This window comes from Typopeltis vanoorti, chromosome 5, assembly GCF_054136105.1.
Source record: "Typopeltis vanoorti isolate ZY-2024b chromosome 5, IOZ_Tvanoo_1.0, whole genome shotgun sequence".
NCBI classification, from domain to species: Eukaryota; Metazoa; Arthropoda; class Arachnida; order Uropygi; family Thelyphonidae; genus Typopeltis; species Typopeltis vanoorti.
The window spans coordinates 48,788,885-48,811,451 of NC_143553.1; the positions used below are offsets into that span (position 1 = coordinate 48,788,885).

The 22,567-nt window shown below is 34.0% G+C and overlaps 1 protein-coding gene across 1 annotated transcript in view; it reads left to right on the plus strand.

Moving 5' to 3' along the window:
• The first annotated feature begins 200 nt into the window (after positions 1–200).
• LOC150106379 (ceruloplasmin-like) overlaps positions 201–22,567 on the plus strand; it is a 34,001-nt gene continuing 11,634 nt past the window's right edge. The window contains exons 1-8 of the mRNA XM_090392410.1: positions 201–422; positions 14,159–14,409; positions 14,585–14,797; positions 15,039–15,208; positions 17,132–17,298; positions 20,188–20,294; positions 21,574–21,730; positions 22,245–22,489. Coding sequence (XP_090248536.1) covers positions 226–422; positions 14,159–14,409; positions 14,585–14,797; positions 15,039–15,208; positions 17,132–17,298; positions 20,188–20,294; positions 21,574–21,730; positions 22,245–22,489 — 1,507 coding nt within the window. The 5' untranslated portion in view covers positions 201–225. The remainder of the gene's footprint in view (positions 423–14,158; positions 14,410–14,584; positions 14,798–15,038; positions 15,209–17,131; positions 17,299–20,187; positions 20,295–21,573; positions 21,731–22,244; positions 22,490–22,567) is intronic.

A 22,567-nucleotide genomic window follows, 5' to 3' on the forward strand; every position in this document is an offset into this window, starting at 1 on the left:
ACAACAAGGAAGTGCGTTAAAAGAGCAATTGTAAGAACTTCTGACTATACAAGCACTTCTCAGTACTGCAATACATTTGAAATCACCGCCAACACAACTTCCTTGTGTTTGTAACCAAAAAGGGGGAAACAGAAGGGGAATTACTTGTCCGACCAGTGTCGATGCTAGTGCAACTAATTACTTCATCGTTATATACCCATGTCTTTGGATGATTCGAGATCCAAAATGGCTTTGTGCTGCAGTGTGTTAGGTGTTATAACTGTGGCTATTATTTGCTCATTATGTGTGGTTATAGGGATATCGATAGGTGATTCAGCTTCGCATGAACGAGGTGAACACTCGCGTGTTTTTTATATAGCTGCTATCGAGGACACATGGGATTATGCTCCCAAAGAAACGCCTCTGCTAAAAAGCAGACAACCGTAAGTATGAGAAAGTATAGACATAGACATAGTGCTATAATATGCGCATATGTATAATATATGAAAACTGTTTCGTGTTTATTTATTTTATTGATATATTATCTTACTTTAACTGACAGTTAATATTCTGGAATGTCAGAGTTAGATATTCTGTTATTATTTTTTAAGTTTTTGAAAATTACAGAAACTTAAAAAAATATTTAAAAAAAAAAAAAACCAGATTCCTCTGTCTCCTAGGATTATCACCAGGGTGGACTCACACGCAATGCTAAAAGAAGTTAAAACGTTATAAATTATTAGAAAAGTAATTGAAAGTGAACATTAAGGTATTGATTTCGAATTAAAGTCTCATTGACCTTTTGATGCTAATAGTGACGATAACTGTCGTTAGTTTTGCAAAGACAATCTATAATAAACGGTGTTGTGATGAAGAGGAGACGCAATTTGATGGAATGTATCTTTCTAGGATAATACTGAATATGAAGTATGGATTTTTCAAATATTGCAACGGAATAAATGCGGTGCATATAGAATATCAGAATATTGTGTAAATGATGGTATTCTTGATACGGAAGTACACGATTGGAATTATAATGGCCTTAGAAGAGGAAAAAAGAAGAAGGGTGATTTATAAATAGATCTGGCGAGTAGATGGAATTCTTTCTCTGGAGGGGAAGGGAAGCTTGAAATATTGATATTTGAATTCCTTATGGATATTAATACAAGAATTCCTTAATACGGTCCGGATTTCAAAGCGATGAATTTCTCTTAAGTATTATTAACTAAGTGCAATGTTTATAATAATGTTAGTGATCACATCTGAACCAGGAACATTCGATGTGAAAGCACTAAACCTTTTTGTGAGTATTTTATATGGACTAAGGATGATAATGATTGATATTTGAGAATGGTTTTGACAGATCATGTTACGAAGGAGTTTAATAATTATTTCCGAATGTATATGTGAATATTAGTAAATCAGAAGAAATGGCTTAATACTGGAAGATGAAACTATTAATACCTTAAAACATTTGGAAGTTAAGAAAAGTTTGGATGTGACCATGCGACGTTCTTTAGTATTCAGCAAGTGTATATCTTCTGTAGACAAGGTAAGTTAATTAGCATTTTATGGCATAAACATCTGTCAATAATTTTCATGAGAGAGAGAGAGAATCGCTTGGTGAATAGAGCAGCATGATATATTTGTTTCACAGCTGATAGATGACTAACCATGCATTTTTTTGTTAAGTGGCACAAAATATATTTGAGCAATGTCTATGATGCGATTTCAATTTAGCAAATCCCTTGATAGTGTTCTCTATGCTAAACCCACTAATTAAAATGCAATTTTAATTAGTGGGTTTAGCATAGAGAACGAAATGAATGAAATCGATAAGATGTTAGTTGACATATAAAAGAAGAAAAAGTAAATTTCTCTTTTCTCTGAGTAAATCATTGCTCAGAGAAAGGTTGTTGTCTAAGAATCAAGTTGTTGGGAGTGAAGTATTCCCATGGTTTACATGTTCTTCATGTATTCTTTAATGATTTCAGATTATTTATTTTCAAATATTAAATGAATTATTTCTCTCTTTGCTGATGCCACAAAGCTGGGTAGAGAAATAAATTGGATGTCTCTGTTCTAATAACACACGGAAAGGAAATTTTATTGATATTTATGAGTTATTTCAGGATATATCTAGAGGAAATAGTGAGAGTTTATTACATTTGGTTAGAAGCAAAGAATTTAGTTATATTTTAAGAAAGAATTAGATCATTGTTATGGGTGGCGTGTAGGTTCATTAATATTGATTGACGTATAGCAATTGTAAGTAATTATGCTACTGAGAATATTGTATTATCTGTTTATGTATGCATGTGTGTAAAAATAATAACATAATAAAACGACTGAAAAATTAATTTTGCATTTAAGAGCCCCCTCCCCCCCCCTTTTTTTTTCTCCACTTGGCTTAGTAGGAGTCAAATACACTTATCTGCATTTCCGCTGGTACTAGACACGTTAATGGTATTCATGTGGACAGCTTCGAGATGTATGATTTGTATCAGGACAAATAATGTGTAATGCTCAATAAGATTTCGAAATTAGATAAGAAAAATTCAGTCAGATTTGTAAAAAAAAAAAAAAAAGTTCTGTTTTTCTGCAATGTTAATAAATATACATTCTGCAAACGGTTTGTTCAGAATTATGAATGGATGCGTTCTGTGTAGCTGCTTCTTACAGTTGCTGCATATTGAGGTACAGAGTTACTACTTATCAAAATGTATCCAGCTTTACGAATTGAGTTACCTTTACCAGTACATTACATCTACCATGAATGACTACTTAAATTTAAGCAATTTATTTCAGTATACATTCGTAGTTCCTTCTGTCTGCTGTTCTTTGAGCCCTCGAGAACGACTAGAAAGCTCTTTTCCCCATTCATTACATTTAATAACTACTGTAATTATAAACTGCATAATCAGATGTGAATTGGAAATATCTGGGAGGAAAAAATTATTTATGAACCATATAAATAATATAATTAGCTACCTGGTATATGCAAATGAGAACTATTGTTGCCATGCAGCTATATGTCACATAATATGGCTTAGTCGGATATATTAACATCAGAAAAGACCTATTTTGTCCATGGAAACGTTGATGACAATCGACAAAGTTAATTATTACCTTGAGATATTACAGAAGCAAAACATCCGTTTCTCGATGAAATATATTTGTGATTACAGTTAGCCACAAAACTCTGGCTAAGTTTAGTAATAATTTGGTGTGCGTGGAGGGGTTACAAAAATGATGGAATATGGGCTCTCAAAAACAAATATTCCAATGCTTTTGTAATACTGTACTCGCGATTATATTAACTAGTCAGAAACAATATGTGGATCGCTGTATATTTTCTGTTTTGATTACTGAAAAAAGACCATAAATGGCTTTGGATAGGTAGTTTTTATTTATTTATTAATTTTTATGTTGAGCGATTGATTAATCAACGATAGTACGTTAGTACCGAGTGTGGACAGTGGGTTGGGAAAGGAGAAACTTGTTTACATTTGATTTAAAAGCCTATATATTATATTTCTTGGAATTGAAAAACACATAAGGGTAAACATTTTAAATTGTTATGTGGGTTTCGAAATGTACTGTTATGGGACTTTGTGTGGCAGTTGGACGTGTTAATGCTATTTCACATAGTCATTTGTCATGGAAATATTTATAGAGTGCATATTGCAGAAACCAAACGACTGTGTGAAGTGAGTTGGTGAGAGATCGGCCATCAATCAATCTCATTGCTCTCTTTTATATTGAGTCAAGTATTTTTATGGAGCTCTTCGGGGCTTCACTGCAGATGTGAGAGCAGTATTCAACAGCTCGGCAGATTTACGATTTGTGGAAGGTTAACAGCTGTTTGGAGGTGAGGTAACGTCATGAGCTAAAAATAATTTGTAGTTTTTTAGAAGCTGAGGACGCAATGGCTGTGATATGTTTATGCCAGGAGAGGCTTGATGTCAGGGTGATCCTAAGAAGACAAATTTCATCATGTCTAGTGATTTGGGTGTTGTCAAGGATAATACTGGAAGAAAATTGTACTTTTTGTGGGAAATAAAATGGAACTGGGTTTTCTTAGCATTGAAATTAACCAGGTTGTATGAACCCCATTGGAAGATGGCTGAGATCAGCATTGAAGGCAGCGATGGTTGATGTTCTGCAGGTTGAGGTAATTTGCGTAGAATAAGGTTTGTCAAATGAAAGGAAGGAAGGAGTGAAATGTGCTGTCATCTGCAAAACTGTGTATTGCGGTGGAGGTCAACTGAAGCGGGTCGTTGATATTTAGAAGGATGAGGGTTGGTGAGAGAACCGAACCTTGTGGTACCCCAGCGTTAGTTGAATAGTGAAAGGATAAGGAACTTTCCACCATCACACAGCGTGTGTGATGCCATTGGGTTGCCAGTCAGAAAGCTGGCAATTCAATTGCAGAAGTCCCGAGAACAGACCAAAAGATGAAAGTTAGCTTGGTAGGCTTTTGTGATCAAACGCTTTAGAGATATCAAGAGCAACCACTTGAAATTCATCAAACTTCTCCATGACATTTGTCAAGAGATGGGAGTGGCATATGTGAGTAGATCTTCTGTTGATCGATAGCGTTAGAATCCATAATGGTGGGCATTTCTTACCTGAGTGACTTCAAGGTAGCGTATGAATTGGCAATTGATGGTTTCTCCATTATTGTAGATAGGTGAGTGAGATAACCCGTAGTTTGATGGCAGTGATTTGTGATCCTTCTTGGAAATAGGTATAACATAGGCCAATTTTAAGGCTGTGGGGTAGATAGCATAGCGAAGTAAGAGAGTATAAAGAGGCGACATAGGACAGAAGTAAAGTCTGGTACACAAACCTTCAGATCAATTGGATGAATTCCATCAGGATCAGGAGACTTTTTTGTGACTAATTCGGACAATATTTTTCTAGTCTCTTTCGCGTGAAAGGACGGGGGGGGGGACTGAGTATTTGGTATCTAGAATGGTTGGGTGTATTGACCATGGTCAGTTATGCGTGCATTGGAGGCAAACTGTGAAGCCAAGAGATGGTTTTTCTGTGGGTGATGATGCCAGCTGGGTATGATGGGGCCACGTGGGAGTAGTGCTACGAAAAAGTTACGATCTGTAGCCAAAGCAATTAGCCTCAGATGCCGTTTGAAAAAGCTGTAATTTTCCTGCTTTTTGCTCTTTCAAGCTTTGTTTTGGAAGTAATGACAGGTTCTTGTAGCTATTTGAGTATAAGCATTAAAGGAGGATGGAGTTTAATGAAAGCTAGTTGTGATATGCTTGATTTTGTTGTTGTTGTTGTTGTTGTTGTTCGTACTGCCTTGAGACAGCAGAGGTAGTGCGACACGTATTTCCAAGAATGATGAAATATCCATATGCAAGCACACTAATGCTTGCGCTCCGAAGATTCTAAAAAATTTCGAAAATTATTATTAATAGCATACAGATTTTAAATGACTTTCGGCGTCATGACTTTTCGGTTGAGTTTGCCTTGGTATTGCGCTATTTAAAAGATGCCATTTTCAAAACTTCCTACGTCAGTCATAACATTTACGTTTGTAAATGTTAGGACTGGCCTATAACTAATGTTTCAAACTAACTGAGGTTAACTTGAAACATTATTGCAACTATTATTGCAACTATTCTGCGAGGTAACAACGCAGAATAGTTGCAATATTCCGGATTTCTATTCAGAAACATGTTGAAAGCCATGTGAAACTGTCGACCAAACATAATATGAAACATGATAAGGAAATATTTGTCTACAAAGATAACACAAAATAATATGCCATCATGTGATAATACAAATTTTATTGAAACTTACATTTGAATAGCATTTCTTCCGTTTCTTTCAAATAAAAAAGAAGTTATTTCGACTTTCGTTGTCATGATGCGTGCTAGCTTATTGATGTAAATGGTTTCCTGAAATCACTTGTATAACCAATTGTGTTATTGTTACAGCTTTTTTTAATGAAAATTTTGGCTGTGTTGACTATTGCGACACACGCAAAAGAAATCTTAAAAAATGCATTAAATGTTATCAAAGGCAAGAACGTAAATTAAAGTGTGGGAATAAATCCGAATGAATTTCACATGCTCTTATTTAAAAAAAAATCTATCAATGATGAAATATATCATATACGTGATTTCGGAAAACGAATTGCAACAATAAACCAGGATGCATCTAAATTCTGACTCAGCAAAAAATTCTATATAAAAAACCCTAATAATAGTTTTATTAGTATAAACTGTAAGTGTAGTGTTCAGGTTAGATTATTAATATTAGCGTTTGTGGCTTTCTTCGCTGTGGGGGAGATCTCCACTGGTGAGACGAACTGCATGAGGATGCTAGAACAAACATATTTTGATAATATTTTTACATTAATCTAGACAGAGTATGCTTCATTATGTGATGATCCATTAGTTCCCCGGAAGCTGAGATGGGTGAAAAGATAGAGGTATTAAAATATTGCAAGAGATTAATGCTAACACAACAGTGGGTTTGGATAAGTATCAGCACACGTGTCAAAGGAATGCGTAAGAGAATTAGCTATGCCCCTAGCCTTGCTAAACTTGTGTCTCAACACGAACACGATTCCTAATAAATATGAGGAGCGCAAGATAATTCCATTATACACGGGTGAAGCGCATGAACTGATGTAGTCAATTATAAACCAACACGTCTCTCTCTCTCTCTCTCTCTCTCGAAGTTATCAAGATATGAGAGAGGCTAGTGAGAAATCGCATCCAAAAGTGAATAGATAACACCTTAATCTTTTATATTAATGACATAATTTTTTTTTTACAGTAGAGTGACAGAAGATCTCGATAATGTGAATGGATACACACAGTAATTCTTTTAGATTTCGACAAGGAATTTGACAGAATTTCACACAGGAGGTTCTATATACAAACCAAAAGGGATGGGTATGCAAAATAGGCCTGTGGCATGGCTTGCCAAATTCCTATTTTGCCACAGACGTAAAAGAATAATATATAGAGGAGATGGATCTAAGAGAATGAGAGTGAGTAGTGGGATATCACGGGGGTTCTTTCCTTCAAATAATTTCTGTTTAATTTGTATATTAATGATATTGGGGATGGTATGGAGGGAAACATTCAATTATATGCGGATGAGGATGATATATTGGGTCGAGCGATAAAGGACAATTCTGACACATAATCCTTGCAGGCTCACTTTAACAGACTGATTCTATGGGGGGGGGGGACCTTAACGAGTGTCGGTTTAATGTTATTAAATGCAAAATCATGCATTTGGGGCTCAAGACATTCCAGACTGATAAGTATTAATGGAAATTTGTTGCAAGTGGATGATGAAGCTACAGAATAGGAGAAACAGTGGATAACGAGTTAACGAGTTTAAGTTTTGAGCGATATTACCAAGGTGGTTAAACAACACATTGGCTAACTACAATGTTGAAAATAACACTAACTTTAGGATAAGGAAACTATTTTCTCCCTTTAAAAGACCTTGATAAGACTACATCTCAACTATCACGGGCCTCAGATATGGCCACTAAGTTTTGTGGAAATGAGGAAACAGTTGGCTGTGTGCATATGTGCAGAGGAAATTTTGTCGTTCGTGGCGTGTGTTGGAGGGAGAGAAGGAATTTATGAGAAAATGCCAGGTTTAGGTTCTTTCATAGCGTGTAGGCAGTGAATGGAATGAACTGCCTACACGCTATGAAAGAACAAATTTTGTGAAAACAAATTTTGTTCTTTCATAGTGAAAACAAATTTTGAGTGCGACTTTGGTGAATTTTTTTAAAATTAATAAGTAGAGATATGGTGGACACCCAGGACCTTCCAGCGGCCCTCCCTTACTTCGATGACCTCTGACTTCCTAGTGACGCCTAAACAATAATAAATATTATGACAATGAATTGCATCGTCTTCATTTTTTTAATATAAGTTTAGTTTTAATATTCTGTTTCGGTTTCAATGTAATTCATCATGCTGTACAAGAACAATGAAATGTAAATATATATATATATATATATATATATATATATATATATATATATATATATTAAAAAAAAATCAAGTCTTGATTTTTTAATATAATTTTATTCTGTTTCGATTTCCACTGTCAATTGGGGTAAAAACAAACAAGCAAAAAAAATAGTTACCAACAGACAATATTCGTCTTATAAATAGCCCTCTTCACTTTCATAACATTAGTTGTCTACATGTGATATAGAAGTACAGGATCAAGGAGTGATTCCGCGGATCAATGACAGCAACGCCAAGAACTTCGACTTTAAAGGGGGTGGGGGGGAAGCGCCAACTTCAGCTGTGCTGGAAGCGAAGGATACCAACTGGGAATCTCTTACTATCTATATAAATTCTAAGGTCAATATATGAGATTAAAAGCTGAATATTAACTGTCAATTAATATCTCTATTGCGACATAGTGCCAAAACCACGAAATCACGACTATCGGCTTGTTAGAACGTAACAAGCATATAACAAGAAAAGAATAACTACTTTATATATATATATATATATATATATATATATATATCAGCAACAGACCATTTTTGGGACAAATGAAACCAGAATAACTCATGACTCGTAGTATCCATAAATTGGTGGAAAGTGTTCATAGAAGGATGGAAAGCTGATCAGAATTACAGGAATCTCTAGTATTTATATTAACATTGTCTATTTCAGCGAGGATTACCTATAATACGATTCATCGAAATTCCTAAAATAATTGATAGAATTAAAGACGCGAATCTTTGATCGCAGTAAATAGACACCGATGAATCCATAAATTATTGTTTGGTTATAAAGAATCTAGAAAATTAATTCATTTACTTCTTAAAAATTCTGATTCCACTTAGAAATGAATATTAGCTCTTTATAACAGTCTTTAAGTGAATCAATAAATGTTAAAAGACCATAAAATTAAAAGGCAGTTGAATGGCGTGTCTTTTACAATGATAATAATATTATATTCTCTTGGAAAATTTCCAATGAAAGAAACCTCCCAGTCATGATGACAAAGAAGATTTTTGTGCTGTTAAGAAGGGATGCAATACATTAGGACGTTATTGGATTGCTTATACGATGGCAGTACTTTTCACTGGTTAATGAGCTATGAAAACGTTGCCTGAAGTTCTTTACAAGGAACTCATTGTCTGTCCTACACGTACTGTAGTCAACAAATTACATCAATTTCGTGACCGTTTCTCTTATATGATTTAGTTTCTCTCTGTCTGGCCTACGTCTGCAGGTTATTGTGTTGTTATGGGATAATTTCACACTTTACGTTAACTTTAAAGAAAATATTGCACACTTATCTATAGCATATTACATGTATGCCAAGAAGTATTAGAAATAATTTTTGCCTCCACAAAAAATAATTTTGATTTCTGTTGAAATATTATTAATATCTGAAAGATTTTTACTTACAAAATATTAGTATATTAAATACTTAAACCTTTCCACTCGGAAACTGCAGCAAATCAGACAAACGACAGGAGATCCCACGTAGCAATTGTAAACAAACATTCTTAGTTGCTTTGCCCATAATTTCAGCGAGGCCAAATCCCAAGCAGTAGAAACTTTTCTTTACAGAATTTACTCTTCTTAAACTGCGAGATTTCTTCCACCAGTTAGTATATTACATAACACAAATAAATATTCTGAAACACTAGAACTGGAACACTAGTACAGTAGTATTAGAACTGGCCTTATGGCTAGAAAAAACAACTGAATAGAATAGTGATCAGCAGAAACCCGCTCTCCCATTATTTGCATGTTTTAGTCCAAACCGCATCATTGTGTTAGTTCCTTAATATTTTTTTCTTCATCATTAGTTCATGGTAATAATTCTATGTAAAGAAATTTTCAGGTATTTGCTCTTCTGTGCTGAATTTAATTCAGTTCTTACTCTCTACCAACTTCTGAATAATTAATCTATTAATCCGAACCATCTTAATGAATCCTAATAATCAATTTACTATTTATCCTTATCAAACTAGGAGAAGGTAAATATATCTACCTCGACATATTTACCTATGATTAGTAATACAGATGCTAATCATACGTAAACGATTGAAAATATTAAATTATGAATAATGGTGAACACATAGCGCTAATTTCAAAGTCAATTGAAACGCCATGTTTTCTGGAATTTCAGGCTCTTCAGATAGTCTCGAGTAAGAACTTGAAAAAATCTCAAATCTCTCCTACTATTTTCTTTGTGTGAAACCGCTCTGAATTCTGTCAGTGGAGAATATTGTTCTAGATAGGGTTTTTTTTCTCTGAAGAGATTTTGAACTCTGCTTTTTATTAAGACTTGGCTGATAGAGTTAGATGATTTATAGGCTTCTTATAACAGGTCGCTTTCATGATAATGATCACATCTGAATTTTTTAGCACATAAGATTGGAGAGAAAGTACTGGCAATGTTCTTTTCGGTGGGTAAAATGTCAACAGAGTTTGCCTGTGAGCATGGTGTCGGGAATCTGTAGTGAATGTAAACGCCCAATCAAACAGCAGAATAAATGCTGAATGGACAAATATAAAGCTGTATGTGGACAGGATTAAATCGATCGTTAAAGACCTGTCCATTAACCATCTGTTCATCTGGTAGTTCCGCAGTTATCATGACTTTCACAATAATCGGTTTTTGGAGTAGAATGATTTCAGGTGATCCATTCTTTCAACTGCCTTTTCAGTTCAAATTCATATGTCTGCATTGGAGTTCATATCGTTCTTCTCATTCTGGTGTAAGAATGTATCACGTTCCAGCCATACATACAACCAGTCATAATTCTTGGTGATTCTTCATTAGGATGGAATAATATCACTTTTGTACCTGGTGAAATGAAGAATCCAGAACGTAATGACCTTGAACGTTCTCGGAAAGCTTGGTATTATGTGCTATTCTCAGAGAGAAAATCCAACCTTTGTGTCTAGTTACTGTATTGTCCATATAAATAGCGACTGCAGGGACTCCACACTTTGGTTAAAAATGAAGAAGCGTTCTGATGTTAGGCTATAATACAGGCTGTTACTATTTTAGTGAAATGCTTAGAAATGTTAGCAGGTAAACGTGAACGTCCTAAACAGGAAACAATCAGTTTCTAACTGATTCTTACTGACCACACCACCAGTCAAGGGACATTTGCTTTTCGAAATCTGAATTTTTAGTCCTGCATGATGTACTACATTTACGAATAGTTTTACTCCGTCTAAATCTCCTATTTCACTGCGTCACACCTATCTGTACACTGCAGATATATTCCATCTTCTTCATTCCAATAAGCAGCCTTTAGAGATAGAATATCATCAGAATCTCATAAGAGATTCTGATGATATTCTGCCCAATTACTACAATGTTTCCAGACCTCGCATTATGGAATTGAATGATGATTTCCAGAATTATAGGAAGACTATCGTTAATTGTTCTGGACTGTTTGTCTTTGTCCATTAAATCCGAATCGAAAATAGACGAACTTATATGAATCTTGATTCTTGTAGAACGTCTCTTCCCATGCTGCTAAAAAAAAAAAAAATAATAATTAATTTAAAAGAAAACTTCTACTTATACATCAATCCTACCAATATATTTATTGGATGGCATGATAGAAACCTCTTGTGGCCATCGTTTTTTGAAACATGATTCAATTCTGAACAGTTTTGTTTGCAAAAGTTTTCGATGTGATTACTGGCACGTTCTCTCGAACTCAATTTCATTCTAGTTAACTAAATTAAAGAAAGTTAGGTGACTAAACAGCTTATTCTCCTTATACCAAGTTGCATTTTAATAATTCTGACAGAATTATTAAAATACAAGCAGCATGGGGATAAGATGAATATCCGCTGAACATGCTGAAGAATCTTTTAAGGCATTATCTCGAATATTGAATCAGTTAGGGCTACAATAATGACGGACTACTTTGCCCCCATCCTTTTAAAATGAAGTTCTGGAAGAAAACCATGATAATCGGCCAAGATTTCTTAGCACTCAAGTATTTTAATGTAGTATTTTGATCATTTACCTCCATATCTCTATCTCGAAGTTCAAGTTTTCTTTTGCCATGAATAGTTTAGAATTTCGGCATTCAATTAGAGAACACTTCTCTTTATCCAACATTCATATTCTTAACTTCATTTTAAGGGCTATCATTCCATTTCGTTTTCTATTTCCCCAAAGAAATAGAAAATCTCTAACCATCAGTGAGTTTTAAGATTCCTTTCTACATTTATTCATGGCCTCCACATCCTGAAGCGGGCCCCCAGGCCAGGAATTTTGCGGGCCCTCTACCAGTCGCTCAGGTTAAGTACAACACATTGCTGTACAGTCTCCATGGTTTAGGATCAATTAGTTTAAATGATAACACAAAAGTAAAATTTATTTAAAAAACTGCCAACATCTACATAGTATAAACTGATAAATATTCAAAATTACTTCAAAGTATATTTTCTAGCTTTTGTTGACGCAAATTTATCAATAATGTCAGTAAAATCAACTGGCTTAGCCACATCATTTTCGATGCACAAAATTGCTAGGTAATTAAGTCGTTCTTGGCTTCTTGTACTTCTTTTCCATGTTTTCAAAGAATTAGCCAGTCTGTTGAATGATCTCTCAGCTGAAGAAACAGTAACCGGTATTGTGCAAAATAGTTTAATGACGATACAGATATTGGCAAATATACCTTGCAGGTTTTTGTCATAAATTGCGGCCAAAAACTTATGAATACTTTTAAGGTGAAGAATTTCATTCGATAACTCTTCTGAGAGATCTTTTTCACAAGTTTCGCTGCTTTTGCGATAAGTTGATCACCATCCGAGTTGTGGAAATTTAAAATAGGTGAGAATAATTCACATATATTATCTGCTGCTTCAAAACTTGTTTCTAAATTATTCATAATGAAATCCAATCCTGGATAAATTGCGAAAATTTTGAAATCTTGTTCAGGTCTACAGAAGTTTCTCGATTTTCGCAAGTGCTTCTTGGACAACACTTTCCCAGCAGTCACGTAAGTGTTGTATCTCTTGCACTAATTCTCTTATAAGTGCGGACTCGACCTCCAGAGATATTCCTTTACTTTGTATAATAATGTTCTTATTGCTAATATTTTGTGCCAAAACATTAGCATACCTTTATAAAATCTGAAATATTTTTTCAAGCCTTTAATTGTGTTCAGTGTTGAAAGCGAGAAGGGCGAAAGAAAATCGAAAACTAAAGTAAATTCTTTCGAATGGGAAGTTCAGAAGCGTAACCATAAGTCTGAAAAGATGGATAATGGGTTTTAAACGATGGCAAAAGCTAGTATTCCCTCTCGGAACATATTCATTCATATTTTATATAAAGTTTTTTTTGTCTTTTGTTAGTCTCACTTAACTGGCCAACCCGACAAGACGGGCTCCCCTAATTCCGGGCCCCCAGGCTAGAGCCCTGTCAGCCCCACCCTTGTGGTGACTATGCATTTATCTGTCAAATTCTATTTTTTTTTAACAATTTCAGTCTAGGTTTAAATTAGGCAGTTCAAAGTCTGAGTTTAACAACAATGAGACTTTTCCTAAACATAGAATAGGAGGATAGATCATCAACTATTGTTAAAAAAAAAAAAACAATAGCTGGTGATCGGGTTTCGCATATCATATAGGTGCTTCATTGTTGATTCTGTGTTGCATAATGTCCATAACCTACTTCTGTGAATTTCAGACCGTTTAAAAAGGTGTCTAAAAATTAAAATTAAAATAAAATTATAAAAGTTGTTTTAGGATAAGTCGTAATTTTTGTTGTACCGAGTTGGACATACGATCTCTTCAGCTTCTTTGAAGCTCACGAAAATCATATATTGAACTCAATATAAGGTATTTAAATCGTTTATTCCCGGATCACTTCATGGTATTCATTATATGATCAGATAAACCTGATTTATATATTCTCCCCTTTTCAGCATCATTGAAATGTTCTTTCACGCTTATTTCTCCTGTAGGGCCTGTCTACGGCATAACGTCGAGACTGTTCAGGTGACTGGTCATTAAGTCCTAGTATTAAAATAGAACAATATCCAATATCACCAGTACAAAGAACTTCTCTGTTCAGTATATAGCCTTTATTCGATATAAGGTGTTCTCTGTTTTTGATGTGTAACTGTTTTTAACTGAGATTTCTTTTTTTTTTTTTTAAGTTTTGCAGATAAATATTTAGAACAAAGCAAAAATCCTTTAAGACTGGGACATATATACAAAAAAGCTCTGTTCAGAGAGTACACAGACGGCACATTTCTAAAACAGGAAAAAAGAGAACCATGGCTTGGAATTCTAGGACCCTTGATACAAGTAGAAGTTGGGGACACCGTTGTAGTGAATTTTTTTAACAATCTATCATTTCCGGTATCGCTCCATCCGCACGGAGTGACTTATGATAAAGAACATGAAGGTAAGCAGTAAATAATTAAAGTAATTTCTCTCGTTTTACTTAATTCTTAATTTATAAGGTCTTTAAATGAACAATATGCATTTGGAAAACTGATAGATAATAAAGTTATATATTATATTATAATTAAATTATAATAAAATCATTCTACTTCATAGATGCTTATTTCTCATATTAGGAGCCGTATATATGGATAACAGTTTATCTTTCGGCATGCCTGGATCCAAAATACTACCTGGAGAACACCATCAATACTTTTGGGAAGTTCGCGTCGAGGACGGACCAACTTCTTCTGAATCCGCATGTCTAACTTGGGCCTATCATTCACACGTGCATGGAGATATCGATATTCACAGTGGGTTAATTGGACCTTTGTTGGTTTGCAAACCAGGTAAATAGCTGATCACCAATTTAACCATTCTGACTTCAAATATGTTTAAACCAATAAGCAATAACGATTTCAGTCATTTATTTTTAGCGATTTGAATCACAACTTTTGCTCAAACTTCTTTCTTACTCTATTGCTAGTTTAGAATAAACGTCAAACAATATTTACTTGTTTGTTTGTTTTTCACAATGATTTTAATGAAATTTATTTTTTTCTTTATCTCTTATTTTTTCGTTTTTTCTAGGTACTCTAGATGTTAATGGTCGCCAGAAGAATGTTGATCACACATTTGCCTTATTATTTTTAGCTTTTGATGAGAATCAAAATTGGTATTTAGATGATAATATCATGAGACATAATGTTAACAATACCGAAGAAGAAATCGAACAACTCAAAGAGGATCAAGATTTCCAGGTATTTTGATTATATTGCACAACAGGAAATGAGAATTTTGAATTAGTTACTAAAGATAATGGAACTGCGCTATAGGAACAATCAATGAATGATCAGAAAGCATGTGCACTGCTTTAAAGTTGTTAATAAGTTAAATTCTTTAATTGTACTTATTTTAATCTTTACTTTGAAATGCAGGTGGTGCACAATGTACTTATCTCCTGAGTATATGAATCGCTATTATTTAATTTTTCCTTTGTTATCAGGACTCGATCTAGATATGATTAACTAAAAGTAGTTATAAAAGTGTTCTAATACGGAGAAATGGCGTATAGGGTGTCTGGTAACTTTACGTAGTAGTTGAAGATCACGTGTTCTTGGTCATTTTTTCAAGTTAACAATATCATATGACCATAGATTCGATTCTCAACGTTTGCAAAGCTGTCTTGAGAGTATCAGACACGATTTAGAATACAAAGGATGAATGATACTTTCTGTTATCAGTGATTTTCCTCGACATTTGGGAGATAGTGACCCATTCGTCAAATACCGATCTTTCAATATGGCAGAATAAGTATGAAGAGGAAAACATTATTCACCTGGACATAGCGCCGTCCGCATATTACTCAAAAGTCTTTCCTTTCAGCGATTATTGAAATATCCTTCATAATGAAGAACTACACCGTATCCATCGATAATATTTTAAACCAGAGAAAGTATAAGCTATTGGGATTGTGGCATTGGTTTCCCGTTCTCCCCAACCACTACGTTCAACAAAAAGCACAATTTACTCGTAGTGGATTCAACAGAATCAAAAACTTCAATTTGGTACCACACCTGGTATAACTTTTTTGTACTGTATTTTTGTGGAAAGCCATTTCTAATATCATTTTCTGTAAACGTGTAATGGTACTCTGGTGAGTGGCTAGTTGAACCACACATATTCTCGCAACGACTCACAGATATCATTTTGAAAGAACTCTGATATGCAGAGTTCTTTCAAAATGAACCAACAAGAGTTACACAGTATGTGAACGAGCAATTCTCTCCGATACATCAACTGTGATGATTCACAGAAATGAGCACCGTAACCCCTCACTTTCAGATTTCCATTTAAAATTCCATGTGAGACAACAAAAATCATAAACATAAGAAGGATTTATACTTTTGATCTTAAATGCAATTTATTTGAACAGCCCATTTCTCAAGAAAAAAATGTGATTAATACTGTGATTAATACGTTACTTATAATAAAAGTTAATAGGAAACAGACTAAAACTTTTTATTGCACTTAAGAAATGTAATTTTAGAATATTACGATTTTCAAAATGATATATACTTGTAAGCACGAAAAACGGAAATAAAAATTCACTTATTCATTAATCAAGTATGTAGGTAGGTAGGTAGGTAGGTAGGTAGCATAGAGACAACATTTTTGTCACGATGCCGTCTCTCGGATGCCTTATGGTCATAAGATTTCGAGGGTCGCATCACTAAATTATGTTCATACCCATTGCGTGATTCGAACACTCGTATAACTCTATCTGCATAGCGTGTTAGAGCTGTACTCTTCTAGCCTGTTTGTCTGGATGAAAAATCAGAGTTTCCAGGAGAGGAAATCCACTTGCGATTGAGACCGTCTAACTCATCTTCAGTTGAGAAGTCTTGTTTCAGTATTGTAAGAAGCATTAAATTTCACCATAGTTGTTAACATCACGTTTCCGAGCAGATGACGTCATTTTAAACATTTACTTCATTGCACTATGCATTAAAACAATTTTTCTCAATAAATGTTTACTTATTTATTTATTGCATATTAAATCAAGCTGTGTTTTAAGTATCTATAATCCTGAAACTAAACTCTCATTCATATGACACTTCAGTTTCAAAAAAGTATCAAGAATAAGATTTTCATGTGAAAAAATGTCATTCCTTTATTTCCAGGAGTCTAATCACATGTATTCTATTAACGGTCTCATGTTTGGCAACCTGCAAGGACTTGACACTAACCTTGGAGATCGGATCAGTTGGCATATTTTTGGAATGGGAAATGAAATGGATATTCACAGCGTGACTTTCGAGGGACATTCGCTTATTTTAAATGGACACAGGTATGTACGGAAGCAACAGTCGTTTAATTTATCTCTACGTAAAATGTTTTCGAGAAAAGATAATTTCCTAGTGTTCATTTCGCTGGATATGCGTGAAACAAACCTTATCAGGTATGCGGTTTTTTGTGGTCATATCCACAGTGTGTCCATTGAGAATTTCTTTAATAAACTTTGCAAATTTCTCAAATTCATTTGTATGTACCTTCCAAGAACAAAATAAATTAATCGGTAAATTTATTATTACTGAAATGTAATTGTTTGAACACATACATACGCCTAATATTATTTTTATACATCACTGAATGAACGTAATTTAGGTAGAACAAATTACACGCTTGTCCAAGTGTGAATTGCATTAAAACTCAGAAGAAATCTTGGCTAAGAAAATCAATCCTCATTCCTCATCATTCTTAGATTGTCGCTTCAATAAATATTGTTTTGAGAAACAAAGAAAGAAAGAAAACTGGAATGGGACTTTTATTGTTGGAAGCATGTCCACGTTTTACTCAGGTGTTGCATGATTAACCAAGGTGACTCTCCATAGCGATTATTTTGACTAGGAATGTTTCATTAGTTCAGATTCTCTACTCAGTTTGTGTATGGGACTGTGTTTAAACAATGTAAAGGAGTATTTCTCTGGCCACACTGTTTGAATCCAACTTGTTGACAGCTTCCTATATCAAAGATGGTTATAGACGATTTCATAAGATCTCATTGTCGAATATTCAGTTCTCTGCAAGTTGTTGAGTTTATTCTTTTTCATTAGCGTTTCAGTTCAACAGATGTCATCTGGTGTGAAAATATTTGTTCTTAGAACTTCATCTGTCATTTGGATCAATATGTCCGCTTGGGAATATATTCTGTTATATATTCCGTGTGGGTATGGAAATCGGTGTTTTACCTTTTGAAACAAAAAATGAACGTGTTTCTAATCTATGCTTGTTCTATTCTCCAGTTATGCAACGTATTCTTCTCTCTCTCTCTCTCTCTCTCTCTCTCTTTGATTATCACGTGAATACGGAGGGACCTTATGCACTTTTCTGCATGTATATGGTTTCAATTTTTCATTCTTTCATTCATCTATTCGTCTTTTCATTCTTTCATTCATCTGTTCATTTAGTCATCTTTTTATCCATCATTCATTCATTCCTTTATTCATCTTTCCTTTAATTCATCATTCCTTTATTCATCTTTGCTTTAATCATCTAGTTATTTATTCACTTGATTCATTTATTCAGTTATCTAATGCTGGAGTTGAACAAGCATAGATAAATAAAAGGATAAAAAGATTAACAAAAGGAATAAATAAAGGATAGGATAAAAAAAGACTAATAAATGAATAAATGAATTTAAAGGATGAAGAAACGAATAGTTTAAGGAAATAGTGAATAAACGACTAAAGGAATAAAAGGATGAATGAATTATTGGATAAACTAATACATCAATAAATTTAGATAAATGCGTCCCCCCATTCATCTGCTCTGGATAAAAATTTCTTTATCATACTCTGATACGTTCATTTGCTGTCTCTATCGCTCTCCAAATTCCAAATTACCTATATCTAAATCTTTATTGTCTGCAGTCCAAATAGTAAGATTATCTCCGGAGATTTTAAAGTCCCCAACTCAAACTACCTTCCTTTCTCCAATCCCACTGATTTTTGCAATCCATGCTGTTTAGCATACCGAGGTATTTGTTGTTAGCAACGACCTAATACAAAAATAGTGCATCTATCCATCAGACTGCCAGATAATCCTCTTCATTCTATTAACACTCTTGACTTGTTCATAACAACCTCTCTGTTTTCAAATACGTTGTAGATATCAGTTCTCCAGCTCTCCTCTTGGTAAATCAAGTAACCTTTTCCAGCTTTCCTTTACTCTGCAACTCGGTTCATCTAGCCATTCTTAATTTCATGCCCTTTGAAATTAAAAATGGAAACTTCTCTGACATGTCTGTTTAGAATTTCTGTTCTTCTGATCGAAATGGCTACTTGGTCCAAATAACAGAAATACATTTAAATAGAAAATGGGATTAATGCTTTTATTGTATAAATAAAACATTGAATAAAGTCCTTCATCCTCCAGTCTACCCCAAATTCCGCATTTTTTTTAAAAAAAAAAAAGTAGTTAAAGCAACGTAACAAAGTACCGCCTAATTTCTTTTACTTCGCTGTTCGTAAAAATCATGAAGGTCACCAACATGACTGGACCACTATTGGGACTGTGAAAAACAATGGCCTGCTTCTTCCAGCCAAATCGACACTCCAATTTCTCTAGATGTGATATATTTCCACCAAAAAACCTTTAAGGTTATCAGCGAATATTCCTACAATCAACTGATACTTTTCTAGTGGTAGGAAATGCCAGTTAGGTTTACTAAGTTGTAGATTATTTTCTTTGCCCAATGAAACACGTACTTGCAAATTAGGGATCTCAAGTGACTGGTGTTCTTGTATGGTCTCCAGAACTTTCACTCTCCCCTCCCCAATCTTGGAACATATAATGTGAGAATTGCACTTCAAGGGCATGTCAAACATACTGCGGAGATCCAGTACCCCCTCCCCGTCCTTCATAGCGTACTAGATGTGAATTACCAAATGTGTCAAGGAAGATGAATAAAGTGCACTGTCATTGATAAAGGTATGGATTAAGCGGCAATCATATTCATGTGCAGTGAAATAATATAATTCTTAGTATTATAATAGTAGCGAGTGTAATAATGATTATTGTCAATCACATCATATCCATGTGGTACCGGTACATGCTTTTATGCTATGTTTAATTTAACAATAACTTTTTACTGAAAATGTTAAGGAAATAAGTAATAGATTATCGTGTTTTCTGCTGTGAAGATTTTAATGTTTTGTTGTCCATTTTTTTTATGAAGAACGGATGTCATAAGTCTTTTTCCCGCAAAATTCACTACCAGTTTCATGACAGCAAAAAATCCTGGTGCTTGGTCCATTCGTTCTGAAGTTGGTCATCATTTTATGGGTAAGTGCCTTATTGCGACACACACACACACACACACACACACACACACACACACACACACACACACACACACACACACACACACACACACACACACACACACACACACACACACACACACACACACACACACACACACAGAGAGAGAGAGAGAGAAAGCGCTCGTGTTATATGCCTACTGACGGATATTTTTAGAATTTTTACTTTAGATTTATTTCAAATTTTTAAAATTTAAACTCAACTTTTTCCTTTCCAGTACAAACCAAGTGGATTAAATTTTTTTTTTCATTTTTAATATTGACATGGTTGATATTTTCACTAATTCAATAACTGATGTTAAAACGAATTTTTAATTGTAAGATTGTTAATTTCTCAGAAAAATAAAAGAATGACGCATTTATTTTTAAATATAAATAAAACGCTCATATATTAATATAACAGTTCCCTTACATATTTTTAATTATGTTAACATACTCCTGAATTCACGTCCTGGCAGAAAATTAATGAACGAAACTGCTAATTGCTGAAAGTTTAAAGGCCAAAAGTCAGACGGTGTAGAATTACTTTAGAACGTAATAGATGGCGCCACTTGCACCAGTACAATTAGATTTAATTAGCACGAGAATCTACAATCAGCACGTTTCTCCTTAATTACTAGAAAGCAGTTCCTTAGGGAGAAAATCAAGAAAAGAAAAGTGCAATGCAGTGACCTTGCCAGCATAATGAAAGTCAAATGCTCGACAACATTCGACTGATGAAAGAAATTTTTAATTCTCTCATCTTAATTGCTTGCACTTCAATGAAAAGTTTCTTTATCTTGTTCTTACATAACAGCAGCTTTTATAATGATGACGGCTTATTAGCAAAAAAAAAAAAAAAAAAGAAGATTTTATTCTCATTTCGAGTATTTGGAGAGAGAGAAAGAGAAAGAAAGAGAGAGAGAGAGAGAGAGAGAGAGAGAGAGAGAGAGAGAGACTGCGAAAGAAGTAAAAAAATGACAACCGATAATTCTAAGCTATCATAACGCATCGATCTTGGAGTTCGATTTTATAAAATAAAATAAACAATATAGGATTATGTTTTATTATATGTATAATCACGATTAAACTTTTTTCCATTCTTATCTCTTGTTTGTCAAAATTTGAATATTATTAATAAGGTAATATTAATAATTATCACTTAAAGGTAAGTCGTTTGATGATCAATAATGTATCACACACATACACGCAAAATTTTCCATTAATATTTATTATTTTTTGACGGTTGATTTAATTTTCAGCTGGCATGGAATCCTTCTTCACTGTGAGTAATCAGTCACCAGCCCAAAATCAGCACAAGACAGTTAGACAGTACTTCATCGCTGCTGAGGAAATAAAATGGGATTATGCGCCATCTGGAATCAACAAACTGAACAACAAAATACTTACAGAGGACGAGTAAGTGCATTGTTAACTACAAATTAAGCTTGAAATTCTAAAGCAAACGACAAAAATTATTTGTAACGTTGTTAAAAAAAAAGTAAATGTATTTATGATAAATTAAATAATCAATAAATACGTTAGCTAGGAATTGAGCAATTTCTCTTTCCTGTTATGATATGGAAGCTTCCTAATGAACTTTTAGAAATTTAGCAATAGCAAGGCTATTGATTTCATAAATACCTGCCAGATTTCTTTTGCCTATTTGCAAAATGCCTATTTTTCAAATTTAAAAATTGTATGAAAATATCTCTAGTAAAATTTTATTCAACTAATTTTATTTTATTAATTCTATTTCAGTAATTTTCCCCCATTAATTCTAATAAGAAAATGACATTTTAATGACTTATTGAGGTTTCAAAATAGAGATTATTTATGTGGACGTTTTAAACGTTTTTAGTGCCGTTTAAATATATATTTGGCATCACTAAGATTTACAACATTGTTCTTAGATATATTTTATTTCCTTTAGCGAAGCTTCTGTCTTCTTTATCGAGGGAAATACCACTATAGGAGGAGAATACTTAAAGGCTGTGTATCGAGAATATACAGATTCCACATTCCAGAATAAGAAGATTCGAGATCAGAATGAAATTCATCTTGGTCTTTTGGGGCCTACTATTCGAGCAGAAGTTGGGAATGTTCTGGAGGTGGTATTTAAGAATAAAGCCTCTATTCCGTTTTCATTTGATGTTCGAGTGATGCCGAATAGCTTTGGTTAGTTAATTTACTGATATTCTTTGGTGAGTCTATGAACTCAATTTTGACAATAACAGAAATGAAAGAAATATAAGC